This window comes from Corvus kubaryi, unplaced genomic scaffold (assembly GCF_017639235.1).
Source record: "Corvus kubaryi isolate FWS band 111438036 unplaced genomic scaffold, C.kubaryi_AGA036_p1.0 37216, whole genome shotgun sequence".
Classification (NCBI taxonomy): domain Eukaryota; kingdom Metazoa; phylum Chordata; class Aves; order Passeriformes; family Corvidae; genus Corvus; species Corvus kubaryi.
The window spans coordinates 2133502-2156236 of NW_024581061.1; the positions used below are offsets into that span (position 1 = coordinate 2133502).

At 40.6% G+C, this 22735-nt stretch overlaps 1 protein-coding gene across 1 annotated transcript in view; it reads left to right on the plus strand.

Annotated features, from left to right (window-relative positions):
- CLVS1 (clavesin 1) overlaps positions 1–22735 on the plus strand; it is a 100708-nt gene that overhangs the window by 387 nt on the left and 77586 nt on the right. Inside the window, exon 2 of the mRNA XM_042022601.1 lies at positions 10321–10938. Within this exon, the coding sequence (XP_041878535.1) occupies positions 10550–10938 (389 nt within the window). The 5' untranslated portion in view covers positions 10321–10549. The remainder of the gene's footprint in view (positions 1–10320; positions 10939–22735) is intronic.

A 22735-nucleotide genomic window follows, 5' to 3' on the forward strand; every position in this document is an offset into this window, starting at 1 on the left:
TGCCCTGCTCCCTCCTGCTTCCCCTGCCTGCCCTGCTCCCTCCTGCTCCCTCCTGCTTCCCCCTGCCGGCCCTGCTCCCCCCTGCCTGCCCTGCTCCCTCCTGCTTACCCTGCTCCCTCCTGCTCCCCCCTGCCTGCCCTGCTCCCTCCTGCTCCCTCCTGCCTGCCGTACTCCCTCCTGCTTACCCTGCTACCTTCTGCCTGCCCAGCCTCCTGCTCCTTCCTGCTCCCCCCCCGTCTGCCCTGCTCCCTCCTGACTACCCTGCTTGCTGCCTGTCTCCTGCCAGCCCTGCTCCCTCCTGTCCCCTGCCTCCTTCCAGCCAAGCTCTCTGCCTGCTGCCCGCTCTACTCACTGGCTGCCCTACTCCTTGCCTGCCCAGCCTGCTGCCTGTCCTGGTCCCTGCCTCCTGCCTATCCTGCTCCTCCTGTTCCCTGCCTCCTGCCAGCTCTGGCTGCTGACTCCTGCCTGCCCAGCTCCCTACCTGCCCTACCTCCTGCCTCCCAACATACTTCTCCTGTCTGCCAACCTACCTCTCCTGCGCCTGCTTCCCTGTCGCCTGCCTGCTCTTTGCCCTGCCTGCCTCTTTCTCCTGCTCACTGCCTTGTCTCTATGTCCCCTGCCTCCACTGCTTTCCTCATGCCTTCCCTGACTCCGTACTCTCTGCATCCTCTGCCTCTTACTTGGCCTGCTCCCTCCCTGTCTCCTTATTCTGCTCTCTGCCTCCCCTGGCTGCCTCTCCTGCCTGTCCTACCTGACTGCTCTCTGCCTTCTTGCCTCCTTCCCCTGCTCCCTGCCTTTTTTCTTTGCCCTGCCAGCTCTACTTCCCTTAGCTCCCCTCCCTCCTCTGCTTCCCTTGCCTCTCCTTGCCCTTCGTACTGCCTCCTGCCTCCTATCTAACCTGGCTCTTCTTCCTCCAGTCGTCCTTGCCCTCCTTCTCTGATTCTCTTCTCTCTGCTTTCTGCCTTTCTGCTTTCTGCCTTCTGCCTTCCCTGTCTGCTCTCCTCCCTGCCCCTGTTTCCCCACATTCCTCACTTTCCTGCCCTTTCTTCACCTTCTGTCTTCCTTCTCCGTCACCAGCCTCAATCCTTCCTGAAAGGGGTCATGGGACTGTAAAAATCAGCTCTGCAGCCCAGGAGCTGGGCAAGGAAGGGAAAGAACACAAGCTGGAAGGGAAAGTCCAGATCCAGTTTGAGACCAGGGAGAGATGAGGGGCATGTAGAGGAAAGGGTTAAAACTGGGAGTTAAGTTAATGAAGTAAGGACTACAGCCAAGTGTTGACATACAGGAGCTTGTCAAACAGCAGCAGATACCTGTTTGCTCCTCAGCAAATTGATGCCTGTTCTGACGTTTACTCATTCCAAAGAGGGATGAGCAATTAAAGGGAGGGGGGAATGTGCCAGGTCAGTCAACTGTATTGCTTTCCCAGTGGTAAACAGTGATGGGTACAGGGAAGAAGTGAGGTGAATCACACCTAGCCTGTGGACCCTTTGCTGCAGGAAGTCAAGAATTAAGTTGTGGTCTCTGCAAGAAGTGAGGGTGTTCATACAGAAAATAAATGCAAAGCAAATAACAGCTGGAGAGACCCCATGTGTGCTACTAGCCTGACTTTAATTCTGTTTGCAATGGTTTAATCCTGAGAGGGTGAGGAAGGTCATAGGAGAAAGGGAGTTTCCCCTTTTCAAAATGCTGATTCCTCAATTTTAACAAGCTCTGTGAATAATGAAGTTAAGGAGCAGATGGCTACTCATTGTCCATCACTGAATACTGACTGGATCATATTTGGAAGAAAAAATTAAATTACAGAAATTCTGCTTTCATGTGCTGAGCAATCAGATGATAACATGGATTATCTCCAGTACTAAAAGTTAATACAATGCCAACATCTACATGAGATATTATGTAACAGTATTATGCCATGCACTGCTTAGTAAAGGTACTGGTTTACTTTTTCATACAATAAGTCAGATAACCTTGTAGAGCTTTTCCTCACTTGCAGTCTGTATTCCAGCTTGAAGTTTACAGGGGCAGCTTGTGTTGTCATGTATCTGCTGTAAAATGCTGCTGGTTATTATAAGAATTCTGTTGACTCACCTACCTCTAAAAACTACTGAGTATTTTCTAAAAATTAGACTTTTGTAAGGCAAATGCAAAACAATGAAAGATATTGCAACCTTTTTAATAAACCTTCTTAATTTATTATATCAGCATTTATAACTTAAAATCTGTTGCAGAGACCGCATACTCTGAGTAGCACTCAGTGCTGCTGAGCAGTAGTGTAAGCAGTGTAACTGAGTTCAGCAATGGAGGAGCTGCAGAATCCACACCATAGCACTGGGTCATGATTCCTTAAAGTTTACGTGCCTTGAACACAGACATCATTTCACTGCAACGTATAACAGCAGCCTCCTCACCTTACAAAAAAGGATCATGTCAGTTGAAATAGTCATCTCATAAAAGGATGGAGAATATTTCCTTTCAAAAGACTGTAAGCTCATGCAATTGTTAACTTAAGCATGCAATTATTGAAGCAATTGTGCTATTGCTTGGCAAGTGAGTTTTATTTTCTCTCACAGCCTCGTGCTGTAGTGTCTCTGGCATAGACACAAACAAGATGTGACAGTTGGGTACCACAAGTTAAACAAAAGAGAGCAAGAAATAAAAGGGGGCAACATTAGTCTTTTATAGAGTGGAAAAACTGAGTAGAAGTTCTCATGAATTTTGGTCAGATGAGTTCTAATTCCTTTCCCTCTTGATCTAATGCTGCTCCATTGATTTAACTTGAGAAATTCCAAAATCTTTAGTGGGATTTTGGTATGTTTGGTTTGGTTTTTTTCCTCAGTAATATTTAGAGAAATAAACTTCTTAGGTCTGATATGTTCCTCCACTGAGAAAACAAACCCACATGGTACTATAAAGTTATATTAAGCTTTATTTCTACAAGCTTGGGAGAAGTTCCTATGTGCTTTGTGTTTGTGCTCAGACTTCAGTAGAAAGGAGAGAAAAAACCCCAGGAGGATTCCATGAATTTCTGGGTGCAGAAATACCTTCCTCTTCCCTTCCCTTCCCTTCCCTTTCCCCTTCTCTTTCCCTTTCCTCTTCCTCTTCCTCTTCCTCTTCCTCTTCCCCTTCTCCTTCCCCTTCCCCTTTCTCTTCCCTTTCCCTTTCCCTTTCCCTTTCTCTTTCCTTTCCTCCCCTGACTGTCCCTCCTTCCCTTCCCCTCCCCACTGCCACACAATGAGAAGCTACAGATGCTTTTCTCTGGCATAACATATAAAGCAGAAAGAAGTCAACACTAATACCTCACGATTGCGTTTGAAGGAACATAATCTCAAAACATGGAGTAAAAGAACTGCAAAATTAGATAAATATCATGTTATTAAACATGTAGTACTGAATATCTTGTTAATATGTTTTGTTCTTTCTTCTGTATATCTTTGTGCAGATGTTGTAACACAACTTGTCCAGCATTTAGGCATTTTCAGACACCAGCGTTATGATTGTGTGCTATCAGATTTCTACATATAGCTTCATTATGAGGCTTGGGGGTGAGAATTAATGTTTTGCACACTGTTGATAATTTCTGTGCAAGATGTTTCTATATTATTGGAGGAACTGAACTCTGTCTAATAGCAGCCAGGGTGCTTTTGCTTGGTGACGCTTGAAGCATGACTGACATGGAAGTTCCTCGTAACTGCTGCTTCTTTGGCATGCCACAGGTTCAGGCCACATGTTCCCATAGGGGTTTGCAGATTATCTGTGACTGGTGAATGCTTACAACCTAAAAACTATGATTTGAAGAAAAATTTAACCAACCTCTTGAGGTTAAGGCTCTTTAACTCTTTTATTTATGTGTTGCTTAAGTTCCTCTCCTCGGCATGTGGTCCAATTCCTTAATATTCAGGTAGTTAATAAGTTTTGCTCATTTTAGGTCAAAAGATAACAGGGCAGTTTTTTAATTTTATGTTTGCTAGACAGCCTTGTCTGTCTCTCCTCCTGCCTGGCAGCTTGTAGGAATAACAGGACTACTTCAGACTGGTGCTGCAGATGTGCCTGCCCTACATACTGTGCAGAGAGCAGCAAAGATCAGTTGAGTTTCTGCCGTGTTTTGTGCCATGGCTAAATTACCACCACTGGACATTTAGATGCAGCCTGAGGGCAACCTCTAACTCAAACTAACAAGAAGATTGTAGAACAAGTAGCAATGTATGATATTTTTTTTACTGAACTGGAGGAAATGTTAGTTTTTGTACCTGAGCTGAGAGATGCTACCCTGGGAAGATGTGAGAAACAATCAAATTCCCCACTCAGCTGTTATAGTCACAAACATTCACTATTTTCATAATGACAAGAAGCAACAAATCCCTAGTGAAGGTTTACAGGAGCACCAGTACTTGGAGCAGAAAGACTTGCAATATTTAACTCATTTATATTCACTGGGAGAATCTAATCCCTTAGGAAAGACCACAGAGAAGTAGCGGTGAGACCACACCCGGAGTATTGTGTCCACTTCTGGGCTCCTCAGTACAAGAGAGACATGAACATATAAGAGAAAGTCTGACAAAGGGTGAAGAGGATGATGAAGGGGCTGGAGGGTCACTCACAGGAAGAAAGGTTGAGAGAGCTGGGACTGTTCAGCCAGGAGAAGAGCAGGCTCAGGGGGGTCTCATCAGTGTGTTCAAATACCTGAAGGGAAGATGTAAAGAGGATGGAGCCAGGATCATTTCAGTGGTGCCCAGTGCCAGGACCAGGGGCAATGAGCACAAACTGAAACATGGGAGGTTTCTTCTGAACATCAGGAAATATGTTTTTACTGTGAGAGTGACTGAGCACCGGCACAAGTTCCCAGAGAGGCTGTGGAGTCTCCCTCCTTGGACATACTCAAAAGCTGTCTGGACAGAGCCCTGGGAAACCAGCTCCATGAGGCCCTGCTTGAGCCAGGGGTTGGAGCAGATGCACTCCAGAAGTTCTTTCCAATCTCAGCCTTTCAGTGATTCTGTAAGAATCTGAGTAGCAGCCAGCCTGTTGGACTTGGGATACTAGATAGACCTGTTGGAAACACCCACAGGGAGTTTGCTCTTTGCAAGACATAAAGAAATGATACACTTTGGGAGTCCTGATTGTGCTTTTGAAGCCTAAGGGGATTATGTTGGAGATGCTGGGAATGTTGCAGTCTACCTCTCCATTTCCTTGTATGCAATATGGCTTCATGTTTTTCTTACAATGCAGAGCATTATGCATAAAGAGGAAAGATTCCCTGGATGTTAACATGTAAGCTTATGGCTCAGGAGAGATAGGATCTGTTCCCAGCTCTGTGAAATGTGTCCTCTGGGATCTCAGGCAAATCACTCAGGGCTATGCTTCTCCCCACAATCTGTGGAAGATGCCAGGGTCTTGCAGCCAAGGACAAGAGAGAGTCAGTTTTGCTCATTGCTCTTCTGAAATTGGTTCATGGAGCTGGGGTAGGTCCCTTCCTATATCTGACTACTCCACTTCCAGTACAGGTGGTAAAGGTAAGGTACCACAAAGCCACAAAGTGCCACAGGAATCATTCCTGTAGGTACAGGTATGGACTCATCCTCCCCTGTCCTTATGGAGAAACCCCTGCTAAGCAGAACGTAGCCCTAAGAAGTTTTCCAGAATTAACATCAAAATATTTTTCAAAAAGAAATTTAATGAGATGACACCCACACTCTGAGATGAAATCATTCTATATTACCACTTTTCCTCCCTCCCTGCCTACTCCCTTCCTCTTTGGTTTGATTCTAGCAGCTAATATCTGTATGAACGCTAGGAGTTAGGAATTATATAATGAGACAAACCTTAGCAGTGATGCCTCTTAATACCAGGTGAGGATGAAGTGCTAGTGCCTTCTCAATTTGCAAATTGTGGTACTGAAATTTCACATGGCATATAGCTTTGGACTGGATGGAAAACACTTGGTAGATAAAGAGACAGCTAAAATCTTTCTGGAACTGAATTGGATGGGGAAGGGCCAAATGGAGATGAGATGCTTAAAAAAACAAGAGGTGTTCCAGGGACAGTTAAGTGGGCAGGAACAAAATGATCCAGACAAGTGCCATCATCACTGAAGGCAGGTTTTGGCCAGTTTTCGAGGGCATGCAATGCAAAAGGGGATTGCATGCTGACCCAGAAGCTGTCACTGAAGAATGAGCAGTAAGGCACATTAAAATCTTTGAATGAAAAGTGCTTTGTATATTTTGGAAAGGTACTATCGTCATTTTAGTTTGCATAGTAAATATTACTGTACATTTTATTATTAACTATTTTTTTTTCCTGAGGATCATGCAAAAACATAAGCTGCTTGTCTGAAAAGTGTATCCCACTTTCAATATGTTACCTATGCTGAACACTCACTGTCCCTTGTCATTCCCTTGTTGGGGCTGAAAATGAATTAGCCAAAATTGTATGTGACACCACAATTTTGGTGGAAATTTCCCTCCTTGTTTTGGTGTTAATATGTTGTGTTTCAAATCTCTGTAATTTTTTTTTCATTTAAGGCTGAATTTTGTTTCTTTGGAGGGATGATTTATTATAAGGGGCTGTGAAAAGACATTAGAAGAGCAAATAGTCCCTTGGGAACACAGAGTCACAAGACAGAAAAACAGCTGTTGAGACTGTAACACACTCTAGTGCGCCAACAGGCAGCAACAATATTCAAAACAGGGAAAGAAGACCCATGTCTTCATTTGGAAGAAAAAACAACCCTGCACCAAATTGAACAAAGATATAAACATCTAAAAAATTGGCAGATGGATCAGAGCTGTACACAACACCGGAAGAGAAGGAGAAATTGCCATGTGTGGGAGGAGGTGAAAATGGAGATGAAGCTTCTGTTACATCTTGGGAATCAGAATAAATCAGAACCGTTTGAGAAAGTGCAGTGACAATTAAACTGGGTAGCTATGGAGCACTAAATTTATTGTCAAGGTTAGCAGTGGGAGAACCAAATCATTCACTGATGTCTATCAGGCTCCTTGAAGGCAATGTGTGGATTGCTAACCTCATGATTTGCCCTACCATTCTGAGAGTGACAAAATTGTTCATACATATTTTAGATTATTTTGCAATATATAACTTCACACCAATAAAGTATTTTAGTGCAGTCTGTTCCGGGTGATAATCGGGATAATCTATAGATAACTGTAATCCACGGTTATAGCTCAGCTCACTAACAGAAAACTCTGAAATGCATTTAGAAATGGATCTTTTGTTAGAATGAGTATTTGTAAGTTGCTTTTTGGCAACAACATCTGACGGGAAAGGACTGTATCTCCCTCACCTTGGGATAATCCTGGGAATTTAAATTAGTTAAAACAGTAGGAAACTTTAATAAAAATAAGTAAAATAGTTTTTGACAGTAAATAGTTGGGGAACCAATAAGAAAGGCCAGACTTTATCTGCTTGGTCAAATCTCTTTTCTTCTGGAGCAGACTGCAGTTGACCTTTCAAGAATTTGCCATACTGCCAAAGAAGCATCTTGGTGGAAGTGGGAGACAGAAAAGGAGCAGAGGAAGGGACAGTTTTACTCCCATGAACTCCTAGAAACACAGAAAACTGATGAAGTGGGGACTGTGTGTGTGTGCGTGACTGTTATCTGCTGCTAGTCCTTGGATGCTTTAGAACAGATCCAGGGGAAGGCCACAAAAATGACCAGAGGGCTGGAGCACCTCTCTTACAATGACAGGCTGAGAGAGTTGGCGTGCTTCAGTCTGGAGAAGAGAAGGCTCCAGGGAGACCTTACAGCAGCTGTCCAGTACCTAAAGGGAGCCCCTTTAGGTAAAGATGGTCACAGACTTTTTACTAGGGCCTGTAGTAATAGGACAAGGGCTAACATTTTTAAACTGAAAGAGCACAGATTCAGATTGAATATAAAGAAGAAATTTTTTTACAGTAAGAGTGGTGAAGCCCTGAAACAGGTTTCCCAGAGAAGTTGTGAATGCTCAGACATTGGAAGTGTTCAAGGCCAGATGGAATGGGGCTTTGAAAAACCTGATCCAGTGAAAGATGTCCCTGCCCGTGACAGGGAGGTTGGACTAGATGAACTTCAAAGGTCCCTTCCAAACCAAACCATCCTGTGATTCCATGATTTTGTGATTCTAAGCCACAGGAACACTAAAGGTGTTGTAATTCATACTAAGTCCTAAGCCAGAGCTAATGCAGACCCCAGATAATCTTCTTGCTTCCAGACCTCTGCTTAACACCTTTGAGAACAAAGAGTTTCCATACTCTACCGCTTGCTGTCAAAACTCGGGAGGGACCAATCCTGGCACCACACTCCCCTAATGAGTGTCACACTTAAATACTCCTAGCTCTCCTAACTAGCTCATGGATGCAATTGCAACAAAACCCATGATTTATGCAAGAAAATGCTAATGTCACCATTAAGTTGAGATCTCAGTCACAAAATATTGGCCTGGTTTCTCTATGGCCTACTGTAATTTTACATCAGTGGAATTAGGTTGATACCATAGGAGTTATTCTAATTTGGTCTAATAAAGGCAAGAGTAAGGCAAATAACTGTTACTTTATTTTTATACAAGGAATCCACCTTTATTACTGCTCTAATTTCTTTAAGAATTGAATAGCCTGCACTCATGGAATACCCCTCAAAACCTGGGGAATTGTTCTCTGGAATCATTTGCACTCCGTAGTGCCTTTTCAAAGCCCTCTTTTCTCCCAGCTCTGCCTTTCCTCAAGTTTTCCCAGGCTGATCAATCATCAGATACTCTGCTCTGCAGGTAGCTCTTTTCAACTCCAGCTCCACAGTGAATACAGAAAGAGGATGCTTAATAAACTCTCCTTTGTGTCACCCACAGAAAAGTCCAATTCATATCGCTGTTAAATGAAAAGCTTATCTCCCACCACAAATGTCCTTTAAGCAAATATGCAGAAACACTCTGTATTTAAATTTTGGGATCTCATCCTTGGGCTGCAGCTGTGGCATCTAAAATGTAGTTTTTATCAATAACATGCAAGGTCACAAAGGAGGGAACTGAGGCACTCCTTCTGCTCATTGACTTCCAGGTCCTGCAACATAACTTTGAGCAAATCCGGGACCAAGAAATGCTTTGGATGCTGCTCTCCCCTTTGTTTGATCTGAGAATGCTGAACCCAGGGGAGCAGCTGAATGAAATGGTTGTTTTGCTATAAATAATTCATAACTTTCCAAACAGCTTTTCAAATACAAAAAGTATGTCTTTTACTGAGGGATTTCCTTTAAATTTTTAAAACCAATTTTTCTTTTTCAGAAATTAGAAAGAGAGATCAGTTAAGCGGGTGGGGGGGAGGGGGTGGGGTGGTGTTTGCTTGTCTGTTTCTGTGATGGCTGAAAAATTGTATGGATCTTGATCTTTCCTCACACACATATCACACTGGAACAGACCTTGATCTTATTTCACCCGGTTGTAGCTACACAGACTATGATGACAGCCTCTTGCTAATTATGTCACTGAAATGTAAGAGATTCACTGTACCATTTTGCTCATACATACAGCTTAAGCAGATTTTCTTCTAACACTTGTAAAAACAAATTCTAGGTAAAATACAAAAATCAAAAGGAAATTCAGAACTAGGTATTCAGGAAAGCTACAATATACAGAAAAAAAGAATTTTTAATAAAATACATCTCTTTTCAACTAAAGCACCAACCCTGTCAGATTGGACACATCAAGAACCTTATTTGTGGAAGGGTTCCCATGAAGATGTATTGAGTCTCAATGGGAAATATTTTCAGTGAGGTTCTAAAAAGTAGAAATTATCCTTGGTATTGCTGGAGTTTTGGTTTTTTTAAAAAACAGTTTTACAGTCAACTCAGGATCTTAGTCAAGGAGAGCTACAAGCTTATAGTACAGATAATAAAACGAAATCAAACAGTTGTTCTACTTAGTACGATGAGGGTAAATCTGTTTACCTATGAAGCTGAAATGTTGCTCCTATTAGGGGTGGAAAAAAAATTACTATTATTTTTGCTGTTCTAATCCTTGGCTTGAAGTTAGGGATGCTGCACCTTCCACATTTCTGTAAGACAACTTTGAGAAATGTATTTTAATAGTAAGTTGATACAGCTTAGTATTAATTGTCAATAAATCAGATTGCTTTTCTGAAAGCCTGAATACATATGTTCAAGATGTTAGTGACTGCCTTATCTTAAATGCACCCATTCTGAAATTATGTGACTGCTATCCTCCTACATATGAAGCATACAAAGAAATTTTATGGCTAAATAATTTCAGAAATGCATTCCTAAAAACTTTATATACGCATTTAATCTTTCTTTTATATATTTTCTTTTTCTTTTAGTAAGTGATGGAATAAACAACACTTTCCTTTGGAAGGAGTATAGTACATGTGAACGGCCTGTTACTCTGCAAGAATAAGGAAAGCCCTTTGCTTTAATTTGTTAAGTATCAGCTTGATAGCAAAAAGCATCTGAATGGCTCGCACTCACAGCAGACCATCAGTTGAATGGGATCAGCACTTCTACTAAAATATCTGAAGTTAAGGATTTGGAAAAGAGGTTTTTGCAGAGATGACCCATTTACAAGCTGGACTTAGTCCAGAGACTATAGAGAAAGCCCGCCTGGAACTGAATGAAAACCCTGACATTTTGCACCAGGATATCCAGCAAGTCAGGGACATGATCATCACGAGGCCTGACATTGGGTTTTTACGTACAGATGATGCCTTCATCTTGAGATTTCTCCGAGCCAGAAAGTTTCACCAAACTGAGGCCTTCAGACTGCTGGCTCAGTACTTCCAATACCGCCAATTAAATCTGGATATGTTCAAAAACTTCAAGGCCGATGATCCAGGAATCAAACGGGCTCTGACAGATGGGTTTCCGGGAGTCCTGGAAAATCGCGACCACTGTGGCAGGAAGATTCTTCTGCTTTTTGCAGCCAACTGGGATCAGAGTAGGTAAATGTAGATAGTGTCCTTATCTTTAACACACACTCACACCCAACTCGTAATGGAATATTTGTCACCATCCTTGAAGCAGCAAGGCCATTTTCAGCAGAAGATTTTGTAACCATATATCCATTTCACTATAACTTCCATCTCACCTGATCACCTGTCAGTCCTCATTATTAGGACATACGACCATTGAGAGATAAGGATATATCAGTGTGTCATATAAGTAGCTCATGTCTGGGGTTTTTTTAAAGAAATATTTCCAAATTTTAGCCAGATAATGTTTTTTTTCTATACATACATTAATGTCTATTGTAAGTTACTTCAGCTGTATCATAGAATAGCCAAGCAGGTTGACAAAAAGCAAGTGTCTCAGAGCATGTGGAGGTTCTTGAAGCTCTCCTGGTGCAGAAGAAACTGACAGTATTTATTCTATCATCATACTTTCTAAGAGATTGTTTGTTGGTTTGTTTGTTTGTTTGAACCATTTTGGGAATTGCAGTCTCTGCTCTATTTCCACAAACTGCATTGTGATTTCTACACACTCTGGTTGCTCTATGTTGTTAGTCTGATAAATGGGAGATTCACACAAAGCGTATTTTCTGTTCAGGTAATTTCTTTACCGAGTGGTATGAACAAAGGTATCTCCCAGCCATTATTATAAAATAATGCCCTTAAATGTTAATGTGATTAGTCAGCTTTCACTAGCTGTTTGAAGTGGTACAGAGAAAAGGGACTAGTCCAGAAATATCATGTTCACATTGTCCTTGTCTTCATAAGTCTTTCCATTCCATTTTCCCTGCCTTCATGGTGAGATGGAGAAGTGTAATCAGCTGTAGGGTTACCATGTGTTCTGTTGAATCTTGATAAAAATCATATGAAAGAACAAAATTCAGATTCAGGTTTTAAGTATCATCAGTTCTGATGATTTCCAGGTAGGATTTTATCTTGTGATGGTCTAAAGTTTTTGATGAAAAAGTCTTATCCTTAGGAGTCAATAAATTGGAGCTTTGAATTTACATAATAGAAATTATTAGAGAACAATACACATACGTCTGCAATTTTTCATGTCAGTTGTTTTCTGGGAAAACCTTTCATCACCATGTGAAAAGCAGAGTTCAGAAGTGTTTCTGATTTTCATTTGCATGTGAATAAATGTACAGAAAATTACACAGAAGTGTAACATTGCATAATCAAACGTGTTTGGTGAAATCGTGAACTGAGGGCAGTAATAAAAGTCCGATTAACTACAAAGAGGCCAGCAGTTTATCTCCTGTCTTTCTGAACTGCAAGTTTGCCTTTCTTTCAACCACAAAACTCTTCTGTTAGCAATTGGCCTGAAAAGAAAGATGAATGCACAGGTATCTGGCATTAATAGAAAGCATCAGCTTTAGAGGACAGAAGCACTGTGGCTCTGCTGGTTGCATTAAGGGATTTAGGTATTATATAGAGCCAGCTTTGGGTTTCTGATCCCTCAACAAAATGAATCTTTGTGATTAACCTTGTACATCAGGGCCTGCTCTTGGAAAGCTGAGAGTGCTGGTGTCTAAGGCTACTGCAATGAGATTTTGACAGAATAATGATTCCTGTCAGATTTGGCTCAGATTTTCTGAAAGTCCTTTAATATCCATCCATGTGTGTGTGTGTGTGTGTGTATGTGTGTGTGTGCAAAAACCAAAGCAACCCTGCATATTTTGAAAAATATAATTTTAACCTTCAGAGAAGAAAAGCTGAGGCAAATAGTATAGGATGTACTTTCCTGAGACTCCTCAGTGAAATGAAAAGTCATGTGCAAATTTTACCTCAGTTCAGCCACTGAACCTCATCTCTTCTGTGGATTCAGATGGCAAGAAGTGTTTTTTCTATGGCCTTTTGTGGTACTGCAGGTACAACAGGGATTTGGGACAAGATCTGGGCTGTAAGTAAATGGATAGCCTCCTCCTGTTTTGCTGTCTAAAGGCATCAGCAAGAGGAAAAGCTGTTAAGGAGTGGGAAATGGTGAGTGCAATGTCCTATTAAGAAGCATGGAAGCAGGTTATTGACCAGAAGAAACATAAATTTCACAAAAAACTTCCAACAGGCATTGTGCACATCTTACATAAATGTATCTTGGGCAACCTTTCTGCAGATGTGTCTTCAGTGATGGCAAGATGTTCACAAGCTCTTATTTCAGCTGAGTGCTAATGGAGTTGGCCGTGATGTTGACATGCAAGAGTAAGAGCCAACCCTTCAGCATGCCCTTCCTAACTTTAATCTTATTTGCTGCTGGCTGTGCCTTCTCTTTCTTTATGATCAAATTCTAACTTATGAGGGGCTATTTATAAAGAAATAATAATTTCCAAAGGGTCTTTTAAAATCAGAATAGCTATAATCCATAAACTGATTTTCAGTCCAGACATTCTTACCATTTATGTGCCTGGGAGTATGGTTGCTGTTGGTATCACATGTCAAAGAGGCAGAAGAAACCTTGAAACTTTCTGTGCTTATAAAGATATTGATTTTTAACAGGAAATGTCATTATTTGTGTAATATGAATGCTTGGACAAATCAGATCCAAGATGTTTCTAAGGTATGCCATGTATCAAAGGTAGAACTTCCATGTAAGCTTTTAGAAACATTTGTAATTTCAGCCTCCAGAATGGAACTGATAGATCTGACATCTCTAGCAAACTAGGTTTTAATTTCCAGTCTCAATGTTTCCAGCTTCAGCTTCCAGCTGCTAGATCATGTTAGTTTAAATGTACCACAAAAATATGACAGCTTCCCATGTTTGTACTTTTATGTCCTGTCCACGTCATATTTAACCTATTTTTGAGTTTACTGGAGAGGCGGCACTGTAGGGTAAGTCACTGTCAGGCAACAAGAAGATTATGCATTAGCGACTCTGCAGCAGAGGTTCTTGTGTTCACATTTAACCGCGGGGAAAGTAAAACAAATAACACCCTTTTCCTTGAGGACAAAACAACCTCCTGTTGTCTGCAAGGTAAAGAATACACCTATGGGCAGCCAGCGCAGCAAAGATAATGTTCTGCAAAGTAATGCACTAGCTTAATGTATCACAATATATTTAAGATGCCAAAGCTTAAACAGTTTTAACTTCTTTAATCTCAGAATTGGGAAGATTTTCCAGGTTTAAAATACTCTTCATCATTATTTTCTGGACTGTTCCTATCATTTTAGTGTTGTTGCTAAGGTGCAGGTGGATGAACTGAATAAAAATTTCCACTAATAAATCATCAAGTGATAACACTATCTCATCTGCTCAGTAGTTTTCTCCTTTTAGATACAAAATTGTCACTCTGTTCTTAACTACTCTACCCCATTTTGAGCTTATGTTCAGCTCAAATTTGCTTTCAAGTCAGTTTCCTAAAATACAAATGCCACTGGTAAATGTGTCATACATTCTCATCCATTATGTGGGCACAGTCTAGCATGTGATTCATGCTCTTGTGCAGAGCTAAAAGTGTCCTGCTCCCCAATTATCATTTCAAAGGGTTTGTGACATCTGCAAAGCTCACTGGCAAGAATTTTATTTTTGTTTCCACATAGTTAAAAAATATAATGATGATTGTTTTGACCAAAACCTCTTTGGTGACTGGGAAAAAACACAGGGGATGATAATTCTTATTGCCAAATCACTAGCTGAGATCTATCATGGCTCCAGAGTTATACTAATTTAGCATCTGCTGCATAGGTTTGATTTTGCTCCATTGTTCAGGTAGGTTTCTTAGAGATGATGTCATCACTTTCTCTTTAGGTCCTGCGTAGCATATTTTGGATCTCTTAGTTAATGTTAATCACATATTCAATACCTTCGCTTTCACTTTTTCAGTATTGAATAAATGAAAATGAGCAGATGGATAGAAAAGAAAGAGATTGGATAAGTTCCATAGTGAGGGAGAAAAAAAACTGTTGAGCTATATTACTGCACACTAGTACAGGGGAGGGATATTTTTCACTTTGGTCAGAACTCAAGGTGTGAACTCACCTGAAACCCACAAAGACTTTACTTACACCACTGCTCACAAAGCACATCATTTTTGAATGCAAATTGGGCAGCAATAAAGACAGATAAGGATGTCAAACTGATCATGTAATGATTTTTTTTGATTAAATAATTTGCATGATAAAAATTTCCAGTTTGTAAAACAAACAAATGCATACATACAGTTTTGATGAGACCTGAACCAGGATTTAATGTAAAAAACAATGCTCCATGTGCTGGATTACAAATACTCTTTCTCACAGTTTTTCACCAAACCTAAGCCCTCACTCCTCTGATGCACCTGTAGTGAAACTGAAGCTTTTAAAGAAGTTAGGTAAGAGGGTCTTCTCAGATGTTGGATTGAGTGGAAGCCTTCAGTAACTTCCACAGCTGTTCCTAAATCTGCTACTGTGTTCTAATACATGCTGCTTAAACACCAAGGAGATGGAGCTTTGGGTGAACAGGTAATTCAGCAGAAGGTGTTCATTAATCTTACAAGCAAAAATATTTCTTTCACGGTTGTTCAGCCAGAGTAAAATTTATTTTTGTGTAAAGAGCCAGCAGAAGAACTCCAATCACAATCCTCTGCAAATGGGGGCTTGGGGTAGGGGGCAGAATACTTTCAATAGTCTTTTGCAGTAAGATGGTAATTAATTTCTGTGTCATGTCTGTGCCTTAGAAGCTGTCACATAGCTCCAAAAATTCTGTGAGTCAGAGAAAACCTGCTGCTTTGTTTACAACATACAATCCCAAGTCAACTGCTAGCCATAAATCGTCTTTTATTAATCAAGATGTCAAATTCCAGATACTTACCATGCTGTAGGAAAGTGTACTGAGGCTAAAGGGAGAGGAAATGTTCTGACATAGTGGTAAACTAACAGCTATAAATATTTTAAAGGATTGTGATAAAAACCAAGTATGTTTTTGCTGAGAATGCTCAAAGTGGTATAATTACAAGGATATTATCATCATCAGATCCTGTTGGTATAAGAACATGTCTCAAGTGCTGATTGTTCCAATATATTTCAAGCATAGTCTCAGATGCTTAAAAGAATATGAGGGAATAAACATCTGTTGAGACTGATTTATAGTCACAGGCAAACTGTGGCAATAACTCAGCCTCATGTCTGTTTATCATGAGAGATCACAGCTGAAGTGCAGGCAGTCCTAACACCAGAATGATTTTTATACATCAAGTCTTTGGGTTTTGTTAGGAGGTAGTGATTATCTGTTGGGAGATGCTTATGGTAATGCAGATTGACATTGCGGTTCAAGCATTGCATTGACCAATAAATAGCTTAGAAGCACACTGCATAAAAAATAATTCATATTACGTTACTGAGCTGGTCTGAAATGGTAGCAGAATTCAGGGTAGTAGGGGAAAGCAGCATAGCATAAGCAGAATACTCATTTTGAAGAGTAACAGATGTGCAAATTAAATGTTGGACAAAGAAGGCAAAAAGAAGCTCTGTCTTGAAATGTTTTAATTTGCTTGAAGGGTGGCAACTTAATTCAGTTAGTACCGTTTATCATGGAAGCCATATTTGGGAAGGCAGTTGTAGCCCGTATGAATGACAGCAGGATGACATACACAAATGAGAATCCTGTGTAGGGCTGAGTAGGGAATCCAAGAAGAGAAGGAAAATATCTGAAAAAAGAGAAAGAAAAACAACAGCTGGGAAAGTTATGAAGCATATGTTGAAAAATGAGAGAAGCCTGATTGAAAATAAAAAAAAAAAAAATCCATGGAGAGGGATTGGCAATCAATCACATTTTGAGAGAGAAGAGGTGATTGGATGGTGTTGGGCTGAGGGCTGACTGAAGAGCTGTGAAGGACAGTGCCTGTAGGTGAGAAACACAGTTGCAGGAGCTTGCCTGCAGGATAACACAGGAAAATGTAGGGCAGACTGGAGAGTGGCTCTATGCCACTTTCCTCCTGTGGCGAAAAGAAACCAAATCCAATTCCCAATTCCCAAGGACAGTTGATAAAGAAAACTATAGAAACACATATACACAGCAAACACATAGATGCGCATCCACATCCCCTGCTCTTCTTCGCAGACTGTCTCAAAAGACCAAATTTTTGCGTGAGGGTTTATGTCTGGGTGTCAGAAAAGAGAAACCGCATACAGTTGTGATAGCACTTGTCCCTAACACAACGACCCATAGTCCTACATGTGCTGTGTATACCATTGTCACAGATGGGATCTGCAAAAGAGCACCATAACAGAGCTACGTCCACAGAATAGTAGGAAGCCAAGCAATATGACATCTGTCTTGGCGTGGTTCTTTGCCCTTTTGGACTTTGGAAACTGCTGGAAACCATGAATGAAGGCTCTTATAAATAGCCACTTTTTGAGGTTAGGCTGTGTAGGAAGAGACCAGAACACTTTTTTTGTCAGAGCACTTCCCAAATCAAGTTTTCTCAATATCTAATATCCTGATCACTTTCTAACTTTCCAACCTAACTAAAAGCAACTAAGGCAAAGTCAAGCATTGCAGCAGGAACAGACTGCAAAGAGTCAGGGAAGGAAAAAAAAGTTAATTCTCTACAAAGCTTTTTAATAAGCTACATGCAGTAGAAGCATCAGAAAATAGTGGAAGTACTGAGCTGGAATCCTGAAATACATTTGAAATTTTTAAATTTAAAACTTCCTTGATATATTATTTCCCCAGGCCATGATTTATTTTAGACTTTTTCCTCTGAACTCTGAGCCCTGTGTCAATTGCATTTTACATTGAAATATCTACTCTTTTCACTCTGGCAAGTGCTGAGCATCCTCCAATTTCAGCACCCTCAGAGCAGCACAAGGGGTGCTTAGGAACTGGTGCTGTTAGCAGACCAGGTGATCCCACAGGAGTTACAACAGACAGCATGAATTTGGTCGGGATGTCAATGTTGTGGGTGGCTGCTCAGTTGCATGAAATAGCTGAACAGCACACTGGGGTAAATTCTACCCTGCCACCACAGTCACCCTGCCTCAGGGTATTTCTTTGCCATGGTGAAGCTGGAGAGTGAGGGAGACACGGTTGGCCCTGTAGTTGTGCTGGTGAGAGTGCCATGACCATGGGATGCTCTCAGTGATGTGCGAAATTAAGTGGTACCAGCACCCATCTGCCACATACACCTAAAAATATAACCAAGCAGATACAATAGGAGGACAGGGGAAAGGATGGAGGAGTAAAGTCAAAAAGTTAAAAAATTGAATTGTTGAAGATCTTCTGTATTTTGCCTCCTCTGTCATGGTAATCCAATAAAAGAGTTGGATCATCATAATTAATATGTCATGACTGGAGATTTGATTCTTAAAGATGAGAAAATTGAATCACTTGTTAAGACAGAGGAAATTTTGGTCTTAAATTCTGATTGCACTCTCACAGCTTTTGTTTTTATTAAGTGCAGCAACCACAGAGGCAGCAAAAAGTAACTACCCCTTGCTCACAGACCATGATAATCTCCGCTCTGGAAACTTCCTGGGGGGTCCATTTGTTGCAGGGACAGAGGGCAAAGCAAGCCAGTTATCCTCTTGCTGACACTATTTCCTACATAACTGCTTATGAAAACTGCCCATGCTGAGCAAACCCAAGCTAGTAAAGATTCATTTTTAAGAGAAAGGTAATATGCAAATATCTTTTTCTTCATAGAGAGATCGTATCTCTTTTCCACTTTTCCATTGCAGAAGTGCAGTGGATGGCTCATGTCTGTGCATGTATTAACACATGTGGTGCCAATTTTCCTTCACAAATGCGATATAAATCACAGCACCAAGTAATGTTATGATGCTAGAGGTTCAATAAAAACCTATTTGAAAAGGGTATGTATGGAGTATATATGGAAGGTATTTATATAATATCCCATAATACCTCTTTAGGGACCAAATTTCAGGGTTTGATTGAAAGTGAAGCTAGTGACTGTCGTATCAACATACCTAAGAAAAAATACTTGATTTTCAGTAACAAATTAGTATGCTCTCTCTTTTAACCTTGTGTGCCGGTTTGGCCAAATTTAGAAATATATCCTCTGATAAAAGTCAGGTTACAACCATCCCTCCCCCACCAGGTTCAGGAAATAATTAATTTTCCTCGAAGGAAAATGAAAGAGATAAAAACTATTTATTTAACAAACACACAGGGAAAGGATAATAATGCTGAATAATATAACCTCTTGCTGTGCTGAGAGAAACCTGGGAAAATTTCAGAGTCCTTCCATAGATCTCTCTCTCCACCTCCTTGGAGCTAGGACAAAGTGGTGGGCCCACCTCCAGGGCCAAGGCCTCGGTGGAAAGTCCTCCCAATGTATTCTGATGTTGAAACAGTCCAGCAGAGAAGAAGGGAAAAAATCAAAGTCCCAGGAAAACAAAAGTTCAACTCTCCAGAGGAAAAGGAGTTGAAAAACTGGCCGAAAGCTGGCTGGAAAGCAGCAAGCTGGGTGCTTCCCTACTCTCGCTCTGCTGCCGCAGCTGAACGCAGAGAGCCGTCTCTATCTCTGTGCGACCTTGAACAAGCTGCAAACTGCTTTGAAGAAGTTTTGCTCAGTTTTTCCTCCCCCCTTTCAGGCTCAGTTTAAAGGCATAGAAAGGCACAAAATTAATTTCTGGGCATAGAACAGCAATATGGGATACACATCATAAAGTCACCCCAAGACACCTTGCCAACCTGCTGTGTGTCAAACCTCTTATTAAGGACCTGTTCCTCACAGGAGAGCCTTTGGTCCAATCCCATAGAACCACACTCAATGTACTTTCAAAGATACATATTCTCACATACTGCACCAAGACCTGATGGTCTGCATTAAAGAAGCAGGAAGTTCAAGACTTTTTTTGACCTTTTTAAGCCAATATGCTTTTCTTCATTGTGTTCCAGCTATCCCCACATCTTCCTCATTCTTTCCTACAGATAGTCCTGTGCTCCTTTTCACAAGGTCACAATCTCAGCTCCTCTGGTTTTATACCATGTCAGTAGAGGAACCGAATTCCATAAATTCAGCTATGAATGAAGTAACATAGGTGAAAAAAAGGGGTAACAACACAAGACCACTTCCATGGTGTGATCAGGAACAGTTGCACCCTTTGCCAGGGCTAAACATTTCACTGTTTCCTTCTTCCTGGCTGCCTTTCGCAGCAAATCCAAGAGATGCCAATCACGTATATTAGATATGCACAGATCAATCTACAGAGTGTGTGTGCGTCCTGCACCCTTTCAGAGTGCTAGGCTACGTGCTAGCCCACAGGATTGCTTTTGTATAGGTATTTCTAACTAGGAAAATCTACACCTGAGTGTGATAGACCTATCTAAGGCACCTTGGAGCTGCAATCCTCTAAGCTGTTCCCACTTTGCAAGGTTTCTCCATAAGTGTGCATTGCCTTGCTTTCCCAGGGTTGATCCGACCTGTCTGTTGTACAGGTACAAAAGAAAAATGTGATTTATATTAAAGGAGAAAGAGACTGATGAAAAATCCTCCTTCCAAATGTACTTCAATATTCATTAGAAAACTAATGTTAGAAAAGTTAGAAAAGAAGGAGGAATAAACTCTGACCTAGGGAGAGATGGTGGGAAATCTTTCCATTCCTTAGGTTCTCATTTACATGTAAGACACTTAGAGCTGGCTCCTGTAATTCAAATTCACTTTTATTCTGATAAAGCCTTCAATTCTCTTTGAATAGAAGAGTTTTGCAAGTCTGGGGGAAATGGCAATTTGTGTATGCTGTGCTGCCAATGAGTGCCTTTTCTTTTTCCAGCATCTTATTATTATTCTCTGCTAAAATGAGTACATGCACATTCACTTTCTTTCAGAGAACATTTTATGTGAATCATTTAAAAATACTTCAGGATCACTTTGGGATTTACTTCAAAAAAAGGCTTAGTAGATATAGGCTCCTTGTTAAAAGCCAAGGAGACTTGTGAGACACCAGACATACCTGCCATTGCTGGTTTAGTCCTGGCTGACAGGTTTGTCTCTGCTGGGATTTTCTCACCTCTTGATTTGTTAAATCAGGTATTTGTGGGTAACTAATATTGACTGGGCACAAAAGGGTTTTGGGGCAAAAGATGGACTACAAATGGAGTTATACACAGTAAAGTGATACCACTGAGGAAGCAAAGAGTCTGAGCTGTATTACAGGAACATTGTCAGCAGGACACCAGTAGTGTCACCCACCTCAACTGTCCTGTAAGCTAAGCACTAGCACAAGAGACAAGCCTGAACTAAGTCAACGAAAGAATAGCACAACAAGAAGTCTGGAAAATATGATAATGTAATACAAGTTGAAGATAATAAGAGGTGGGATACAATTCTTCCTATGTATAATAGTTTACCTTAACAAAATATGGTAGTAATCAGTGGATATATAGAATAAAAACAAAATTATCCCAAATATTAAGCAGAATTATATTTCCAAATATTAGGAAATATTTTGCAACTAAGATACAGGTAACTGTGGCATTCTGTGTACTCCTCATCAGTAATGACACTTCTGATACGCTTTGCATCAGGCGTTTGCTTAAATACCTCATGACTCAATACACTTCTCATGCAGAAACAAAAGCAGTGCATTCACTTGGCTGTTAAACTCTATTGCAAAATATTAACCAAAGCTAAGTCAGCCTGATGCAAGGGAATGGAGTGGTCAAGAGTTCTGCCAGATCAGGGTGCAGAATCCCGGAGACCCTGAAATGTGTTTTTGTGGAGTGAAACTAACCGCAACATTTCTGGATTCACTTTGCAAAGACTTGATCACTTGTAGTTCTTCTTTGATACTGCATAAGGTCTTTCTAGTAATGTTTTGGTGAAGTCAAAATATTGACTAGAATAAAAAGAAGTATGTACTACAGTTACTTTTAAGAAAATTAATTCTGCTGTTGTAACGAATGTGTCCTAAGGCTGTGCAGAGATCTATAGAAATGGACTGTCCCTGCCTAATTTTCATTATAGACTAAACTGTGAGACAATAACATACAAAAAAAAAGGACAACCAGTGTAGTATTAAGAAACCTGGTGATTTTAACAAATCATCCCATGATACCAAATTATAACTTTAATATATTAATTCTTCTGAAAGCCATATCTTCCCTGTTAGGGTGCAAACATCTCTGATGACATCTCCGATGACATCTCCTGAAAAGTAGGCTTTGCTACTTAAAAAAAGTTAAAAGGTAAAAAAATAATTAAAGGCTTTCTGGGGTTTTTTTTACGGGAAGAAAAAGATGAAAAAAATCAGGTATTTCTTTGCAAACAAGTTTGTAACAATGACTGCATGTAAATGCTTTCCAGAAACAAGAAGAAGTAAAAACAAGGAGTGATTTATTTGTTCAAGATTTACACATTTGCCTCTAATACTCGGGTTTTACTTCTGGAATTTTTCTCAAGGCCATGTAACTATACTTGCTGTGTCAATGTCTGCTGATCCTTTTTCTGCCTCTGTTTGGCTGACTTTTGACAAAACAGGGCCTCCCTGCTGTCTGTATCTTTATTTCAGTGCTTGTGTTTGGAGTAAAAGTCCTGGCTGCTCCAGCTATCTGGTCCCAGAGATGCCTCCTTCAAATACCAGCATAGGGTCTGGCAGGACATCACTGTGCATTGAGTTCAAAAGCACCAGGTCTTTTTCTCTTATTTTCTGAACTTAATTCTTACATATGTTGTTTCATTAACAACTATTTACAATTGAATTAGTAGTACAGAGTAATGACTTCAATTAATCGCATTTCTTCAGAAATTTTCTGTATTGACTATGTGAAAATTCTTAATAGAAGTGTGAAAAAATTATTTAGAATTAATTATGTTAGCTTCATAATAAAAAGAAATACAAACAGAAATAGAAG